Source organism: Anastrepha ludens, chromosome 2, assembly GCF_028408465.1.
Source record: "Anastrepha ludens isolate Willacy chromosome 2, idAnaLude1.1, whole genome shotgun sequence".
NCBI lineage: Eukaryota > Metazoa > Arthropoda > Insecta > Diptera > Tephritidae > Anastrepha > Anastrepha ludens.
Window position 1 is genome coordinate 243,076 of NC_071498.1, and position 9,206 is coordinate 252,281.

Consider the following 9,206-nt stretch of genomic DNA (forward strand, 5'->3'; position numbering starts at 1 on the left):
AAAATTGCGCGAAATATTATGTATGCATGTTTATATACGTATATTAGCAAAGGACATATGTATATTAGCTTTACATATATGAAAATTGCGCCAAATATCGGAAAAAATGTATGATTGCATTAGATTTGATTTTGATTGGATAAATGTATATATGTACATATATGAAAACTGCGCCAAATTAATGAAAAGCTATTATGATTGCTTGTAACCAATTGAACTTTGGTTTGAATTTTAATTCGAAAAGAAAGTCAATTGGAAGTGCACGTGCGCGGTGAAGCAAACATTTTTAAATTGTTAATAAGTAATAATTAAAAGAAAAATATGCCTAAAGCTTCGAAATGTCGTGTTCGCGAGTGTTATAGTGAACAAAATGTTCGTTCGTTTGCATTTCCCAAAAATCGGGAATTATTAAATTTGTGGAAGGAGAATTTGAGGAGCTCACCCTCAATGCAAATGCCAATGCATAATTCATTTGTATGCATTAAGCATTTTGAGGAGGATGCCGTGGGACCAAAATATCTCAAGAATGGAGCGGTTCCAACTTTAAACTTGGGTAAGTAAATTAATTTATTATGTCTCCATATATGTATGTACAGTGAAGAAAAAATAAACGGAGTTACCGTCAATATTATTATTTCTTATAAATCTGTGAATATTTTTTTAAATATTAGTGTCTCAGTTTCTTTTTGGTTCACTGTACATACATAAAGTGATAATCGTATGCTTGGATGTCGTTTTCAATACTTCGTGCCTATTGAAAAGCTTAATATACACATTCATGCATGCATGCATGAAATAGAAAGCAGAGAAGGGATTTATTTATTTAGAATGCGCACTTTCTCATTATTTTATTTACATATTTATAAAAAACTTTTGAATTTAAAAGATCGGGTTTAGGATAATGCCGTATGGGCAATTTTAGGCCAAGTATAATGATTTATTTAATGAAACTTGGTTGAGATGTTAGATGAAAACTATAAATCCCCGGAGGGTGCGGGTTCTAGTTTTATATATGTGTATGACTATACTGAATATACCTAAATTTAAATTTTGTAAAAATTAAAATAAAAATTTTAATTAGGCTATGATGATGTTCCACCGAACAAGTGGACCGAAAAAAAGAAAAAAAGGAGCTGCTGTATCGTGAGCTGCGTGCCTAAGGATAAAGTTATACTTTTTGCGTTTCCTAGGGACGAAGAGACCCGTAAGAATTGGGCCTTGGCTTGCAACGTGCAAGTGTCAAGCACTGACAGGGTTTTTCTTTGCCAACGCCATTTTGAACCCACATTGGTTGCAAAATATAAACTCTTGAAAGGGGCTTTTCCTTGCTTCAATTTAGAGCCAGTAAATAGAAGTCGCTCGCCTAGTGCTGGCTCTGATTGGGTTTGCCCGCCCGTCACTGCAACTTATAGTAAGGTAGTTAAGGAAGTAGAAGAAGATTTAACTCTGGAAGAGTTTGAGAAATATTCGATATTAGAGGAAAACAGGCAGGCTAGTTATAGTAATCAGGTCTGCGTGGACTTAGAAACCACAATCACTCGCGAACGGTTTGCTCAGTCTGCTCGCTATTATCAGAGCAACGCGTCTTTCAGATTTTTCTCTATCTTTCAGGTTTTCCTTTTATCTTATTTTTCAGGTAGCACCTGAGCCTAGATTTTTAAACCACTACAATTTTCACTTAATCACGACAATAATTTAATTCGACAGGATTTCCTTACAAAATCAATATATTCGTTCAGCTAAATCAAATGAATATCTGCATATGAAAAATCGTTCATATGGACGTGCAAAAGCAAACACGCATATACATAAATACCTGCCTACGAACTTCCATAGACATACATACATATGAGGCTGCGAGCACTTGCGACAGAAAAAATATTTCGATTTGCTATTGCTGTCGAGAATTGAGAACACATATTTACATACATATATTGATGCATACATATGTACGGAGCCGCGGCCACTCGACTTGACAAAAATTCAAGATTTACCAAATATTGGCAAATAATTCAACGCGAAATATTCCAATATTGACTATTTTCGAATGGTCGCGAAAATTGGCATATGGGCGGCTCGTTTTATGAATGAAAGTACTTTGCTGGTAGAAATATGAGCTCGAACTTATCAATGAATTTGCTTTTGTTGTGTTTTTTAATATTTGAAACTGTTCAGCGCCGTCGCGGGTAAATAATCATGGCCGCAGCAGCTACGCCTAGGAATGCATTTTGTTCTTGTAGTCGCTAGGCTTAGAATTTTAGTTTTGGAAGCATACACATGTAAGGGCAAAAGTAAGTATGTACGGTTATATTATATGTATATACGAATATTCATTGTTTTGCTTAGAATAGAAACATTTACGTACATATGTACATTGTCCCAACATATGTATTCATATATGCATATATACATACATATGTTTATGTACGCGAATGCCGTTTAGATGAGTTTTTTTTGCATATGTTAGGAATATGTTTGCATACGTTTGTCTATTTGCTTTTGAATTTTTTATATGTAGATACATATGAGCTGTGTTTTGAGGCAGGTCAAGATTTTTTTCTGCCCACATGAAATGGATGGTAGATGTTATATCTATTTAGTATATGAATATATGTAATTATGTACATACATATGGATATAAAAATTTAAAAAGGACACATATTGTTGAATAATAACCGTTGATGCAAATGAATGGTTTACAAAGCCAATTTTTTATGTGAATATTTTGAAATTATTTTGATAATGCACTTAATATCAATACAATTTCGTTAATTAGATACTTAAAATTTCACATTCATGCATGCATATACTTAGAATTAATTTATTCATCTCACAAGAAATAATCCATTTGCGCATGCAAAATGCCTACGGGAAATAAGCATGAAAAATAAATGTGATTTTTGCATACATACATACATACATATGTATATTAGAAATATGTTTGCATACGTTTGTCTATTTGCTTTGAATTCTTTATATGCAGATGTGTATGAGAGGTGTATGAGCTGGCTTTTGAGGCAAGTCATGTTTTTTTCTGCCCACATGAATATGGATGGTAGATGTTATATTAATTCAACACTTTACTGAATAATAAATCTTGATGTAAATGAATGGTTTACAAAGTTATTTTTTGTGTTATGATATTTGAATAATTTTGATAATAGACCTAAATTCAATACAATTTAGTCAATGAGATACTTAAAATTTCATATTCGTGCATGCATATACTTAGAATTATTATTATTATTATTTATTAGAGAAATATGAAATATAACACTAACTGATAGAGCACTCTAGCTACTTAGGCCTACGGTGCTATTGCGTTACTTAGAATTAATTTATTCATCTCACAAGAAATAATCCATTTGCGCATGCAAAATGCCGACGGCAAATAAGCATGAAAGAAAAATGTACAAGTCTGCTGTTATTTTCTTTTCCCTAACATCAAATCATGGCATTTTACATTTCAATGCAAACGCTATATTTATTTCTGTTGACACGCTCCGCTATGTTGACTACGCTCCGCTATGTTAACTCTCTACTGTTAACTTCCTACCCTCGTTTTGATGTGTTTTGACATTTAACCTGTCCATTCGTTCCTGCGCCTTCTCTATGAATTTACGTTCTCTGGTCAAACGAGACATTTCGCAGCACATTGCCGATTACCGAAAAAAACAAAACCAACAACAAACATCATTTTCGGCTCGAACTCATAAATTTCAATTGAACAATCATGGTTAGTGCGTTGACAGTGGTGCGCTTCACACATGTGTGGTGAACGAAATATGTTCGAAAAGTTCAGAGGAACAGATTTAGGTTTCTTTTTTACTTCAGTTCCTTTTACTTGTATAGATTTAAGTTTAATGTGTAATAAAACGTTGAATCAAATATCACGTTTTCTTTTCGCTAATCTGTTTTTTGTCCTACAAAAATCCAAGCTAATATTTTTTTTTGTATTATACTATACCGCGTTCAACTGACTGAATGTTATATCATGTGTTTTTAAGAGCTTCAGAACTTAAAATGATAATACAAAACAGAAATTTCGTTAGAATATATTATTTTTTATTATAATCTAATGTACAATTCCATGCCATTTATTTTTGAAAATGATAAAGTAAAAGTGTCTACGTAGTCAAAGAACAAAGGCCAGCAAGTTGAGAACGACGACGAATCGCCATTTCGCGTCTTTTTCAACGCTTCGCTCTTGAACAGCGCGAACAGATTTATTTATTTATTTTTCAAAGTAAATTACTTAAAGTTACAAATTATTTAATATCATTTTTCTTTAAAAGGTAATAATGAAGCATGACTTCTCGCAAATGCTGTTTTTTCGGGACGAGCGACATTTTTGACGTCAGATAAAAAAGGATCTTTACGCTTCAAACGAATGTCAACTACTGCGATCGAGACCTCACATAACACCCTCAAATCACCAGAATATTACTAGAGCGAACACAAAAATAGTATCAGCAGCGACAGGAAACTTAATCCCATACCCAATATCAAAATCGCAGAGAGCCGGCTAACGAGTCTGATATTGGCCACACCATTAAATAGATGAAGGCACTGGTATAAATCAACGTGTATTGTCAACGCTGAAATAGAGCTGCCTTAAATTACATGTGTTTGTAAGATAGTGAGTTATACCAGTTTGATGAGGTATAACCATACTCGCTAGCGGCGAATCTTACTAGAGAGAAAATTTATATATTTTTGTGATGCTCAGCAAGGATACTTACTTTTATACAGGTATGTTTATGCTAAAATGGACGAAATTGGCCGGTAACCTCCTACTTTATCACGTTAATTATATAAATGTATATAACTTTGCGGTCGCTGTATCCGAATGGATTGGTGCGTGACTACCATTCGGAAGTATACAGGTTCGAATCTCTGGGCATGAAACATCATCAAATAATATAAAACGTTTTTTTTAATTGCGGTCGCCCCTCGGCAGGCAATGGCAAACCTCCGAGTATACGTATATCTTTGTGGAAAATTAAACCTTATCCGCTCGAGTAGATCTGGACAGCCGTGGATGCCATTAGCAACACTGAAAATAAACGAAAGTGAAAGGACTGTCCTTCTCTTTTCAAACATTTCTAGATTAATTAGCTTTAGCCGACAATTATAGGATGGAACTGGCGCCTGAAGTTGTAGGGAACGTAATGCCTGCTTAAGAAAATTTTTTTGAACGCGCCCCATTCTACTAATCGAAAGTTGGTCGTAAGGTCTCCAAACGATAACAGCATGAGAACGAACAAGAGCGGTAAACAGCAGTTTATAGGTATACGGATCAGGAAATTCAAATGTATTGTGACATATGAAGTCTAGAACCGTATATATGCAGCCTATATAGGCGGCCGCCGTAGCCGACTACCATTCGGAATTCATAGAGAGAACGTAGGTTCAAATCTCGGTGAAACAGCAAAATTAAAGAACAAAATTTTTCTAATAACGGTCGCCCCTCCGCAGGCACCTCCGAGTGTATTTCTGCCATGAAAAAGCTCCTCATAAAAATATCTGCCGTTCGCAGTCGGCTTAAAACTGTAGGTCCCTCCATTTGTGGACAACATCAAGACGAAAACCACAAATAGGAGGAGGAGCTCGGCTAAACACCCAAAAAGGGTGTACGCGCCAATTATATATATACACATATCTATATATGTATATAAAAATGAAATGATGTTCGTTTGTAGGCATTTTTAGCAAAAAAATTTTTTTTTTAATATTTTCTTCATATAAAAAAAAGGAAAAATCAAAATATTGTACAAATTGTGTTTTTAGTGAAAATTCATTTTCTGTGTACAACTTTTTTTAAATAAATATGCGAAGTTTTCGTTATTGTGAAACAATTTGTGTCGTGTTGCTAAGTTGCAAACTTTTTTCGACGGAGAGTAAACATAAACACAGAGGTTTGTACGCTCTTTATGAAGAGAAATGCTTCAGTACACATACTCGAACGCCGAACTACTGATTTGTGTTTTGTGTGCAGTTCATTTGTAAGAGCAACAAGTGTGTTGACCAAGGATAATAGATTTACCAAGGTTTGTCAGACAAGAAACAGTTATTCTGCTCTCAGAGAATTTGACAGAAGTTGTTTTTGGGTTTACGTCAAAGGAGGCAAGGATGAAAGATTTACCAAGGTTTGCCAGACAAGAAAACAGTTATCCGCCTCTCAGAGATTTCACAGAAGTTGTTTTTGGGTTTACGTTAAACGAGATATACATTTTGTCAGAACAAAGGAAATGTTCAAACGGTTTGTTTACGAATACCGCACACCAGAGCACACCACTTTATACCTTTCCCCATGTGATGTGGCAGATAAAATTTGTTTTTTCAGTTTTCTTTGGGTATTCTCATCGATAAGATTACAATAGCATACAAGTTAACAGCCAAATCATCGAACGTCCCTCGCAATGAATTCACCGAGCAACCCGCGCGCAAACAATGTCGCTGAACCCGACCACATATGCAACATAAACAAAATAATGTGAGTCGGAGCAACGGCCAGCCGTTTCCGTTGTGTCGCAAGCGTTGGAATTCTGATCGGAAATATGCTGAGTCGGTTTTACAGACCACAAACCCATGGCATGATCTTTATGTACTTATTATGTATTTAGGTTTAGATTCATATTTCCATTTATGTACTTAGCTTTAGTCTTTTATTCATTCCATTCTTATAATCAGTTTTGTCCAGACAATTGTTTAATAAAGAACGATCGACTTTACTCCGGCACGCCGCCGTTAATATTTGATGTATTGATTTACACTGTTGAGCCACAAGGCCAATAGTCCAACAAAGGGGACGAAGTCAAGTCTCCCAACCTAAACATCCTAAAGCTAATTAGAATCAAGAAGTAGCTGAGACGTGTCAGCAACACCCGCCGCTGGACCAAGGCATCATCACTGCTCCAGAGGGAAAGTGAACCAATACATATAACTGGCGCCCAACAGAGTTAAAACTGGAATTAGATAATCTTACGATATCTATTAAGTTAGGAACACCATGGCCCTAAACAAGAACATGTAAGTGAATGTTCGGTAAAAATTAGAAAAAGTATTGATGAAAAACTATTTTAAATAAAAAAAATTGTGAATAAATTGGCAATGCGAAAGTGAGCATTACGGTATAGTCGCGAAATTATTGACGTGCAAGTGCAGTTCTTTGTTGAAAAAAAAAGAGAAACAAGTTGATATTTTCGCTTCATTGGCTGCTCATGACTTGGGCTTATAGAAATATAAAGATAGAGTACGACAGTGACGAAGAGCAAGAAATAGGATTTAGGCCAGGAAGGAACGGTCAATTAGGAATGGAGCCGGCATTACTAAAAGCGTTAGTAGAAGGTGCGGTAAACAGTGCGCTCCTCGAACAAGAGAGGAGACTAAAAGACGAGTTCCGAGCGGAACTTGAAACAGTTAGAGGTCAGGTTAATGCGTTAAGAATAGAGACCCCACAAGTTGAAACATACCAGAGAGTAACAATTGACCCTAGTGTGGGATGTGAGGTGAAGTTAGGCATTGTAAAATCAGTGCCTAGCTTCAATGGAAATCATGAGGAATACGTGTCGTGGCGACAGGCGGCTATAGACGCATATGAGATTTTCAAAAGATACGTAGGCAGCGAGGCGCATTACGAGGCTGTGGCCATTTTAAAAAACAAAGTAACTGGTCCAGCTCGTGCCATCCTTACGTCGCACAATACAGTGCTTAATTTTGACGCCATTATCGCTAGGCTCGACTGCTCGTACGCAGACAAAACATCCTTGCGCGTACTTAGGCAGCAACTAGAACTGGTTAGGCAGGGTGACTTAACTTAATGGAATATTACGATGAGGTAGAAAAGAAGCTCACTCTGGTCACAAATAAAATAGTAATGACTCATGACGACCAAGCTGCGTCCATTCTTTGTGCAGAAATTAGAGACGATGCACTACACGCTTTCATGGCAGGACTTAGGAGGCCCCTAAAATCTTTAGTAATCCCAGCGAAGCCCAAGGATTTGCCATCTGCATTAGCAGTGGCCCGTGAGGCTGAAAATAGCATCGAAAGAAGCGCATTTGCTACATCTTATGCTAAAGTAATTGAAGAAAGAAACCATAGCGGCGATAATACTAGATTTGGCAATCGTAACCAAGCTAGACAAGGCAGGGGCCAGGAAAGAAATCCACATTTTGTGGGAAATCAAGGCCAAAGCAGGGCACAGCAAGCTGACCCTAAAACGCTAGCGAATGACAAAGAGCCACAATCAAAGTATCAGGCTCAACCCATGGACGTTGATCCTTCGATGTCCAAGTTAAGACAACAGACCAATTGGGGAAAGCCACAGGGCTATTCTACACAAAACGGGGCTCGGAAAAGGCATAACACTTCAGAACGCACGTCAGGCTATAGGCGCCAAAAGATTAACAATATTACGCAACGAGCGCCTACCCAAGACGAGAAAGAATACGAAGAAATGGCCGAAACTGCGCGTGCTGAAATAGATGACGAAAGTGGCGAACCCGAGGACAACGATTTATTGAATTTTTTAGAGGTCGTTCCCGATTGCCGTTCGTCGAGCGTCAATTGGCTGGCAAAACATTAAAGATTCTTATCGACACCGGGGCGGCAAAAAGTTACATTAAACCCGTAAAGGAGTTAAAAAACGTAACACCAGTCGACACCCCTTTTACTGTGAACTCCATTCATGGGTCCAGTAAAATTCAAAAAAAATGTTCAATAGTAATTTTTGGGAAAGTTGCCACATTAGATACCCTTGACACCTTTGATGCTATAATAGGCTTCGAGCTGCTCACGCAGGCGGGGGTAACTATTGACCTGATGGAAAACAGCATAAACTACGGTAATACTTCGGAAATACTCAATCACCATCCGTGCGATAACGTGAACTTTACACGTGTCGATGATATCGTAGTCCCAAATTCCGTAAAAGGCGAATTCAAGAAAATGATACTGAAGAGAATTAGTGCATTCGCGACCTCTAACGAGGCACTGCCTTACAATACTTCAGTCGTCGCCAGGATCCGGACTGTAGACAATAAGGAGGTATATTCAAAGCCCTATCCATACCCAGTAGGCGTGTCAGATTTTGTAAACAACGAAGTCGCACAGCTGTTGAAAGATGGCATCATAAGGCCATCAAGATCTGCGTATAATAGCCCAGTCTGGGTTGTTGATAAGAAAGGAATAGATTCCAACGG

General features: G+C 37.1%; 1 protein-coding gene across 1 annotated transcript; it reads left to right on the forward strand.

The window, feature by feature from the left end:
- Positions 1-321: 321 nt before the first annotated feature.
- LOC128861046 (uncharacterized) lies at positions 322-2,993 on the forward strand. The gene is made up of 3 exons (XM_054098932.1): positions 322-553; positions 1,082-1,547; positions 2,984-2,993. Exons 1-3 carry the CDS (start codon positions 322-324, stop codon positions 2,991-2,993), a joined length of 708 nt encoding a protein of 235 aa, XP_053954907.1.
- The last annotated feature ends 6,213 nt before the right edge of the window (positions 2,994-9,206 follow it).

Excerpts from the sequence above, each read along its gene's own strand:
- LOC128861046 (XM_054098932.1), top strand. The coding sequence starts at position 322 with ATGCCTAAAGCTTCGAAATGTCGTGTTCGCGAGTGTTATAGTGAACAA. Across the intron at positions 554-1,081 it reads GGTTCCAACTTTAAACTTGG|GCTATGATGATGTTCCACCG; the intron begins GTAAGTAAATTA and ends AATTTTAATTAG.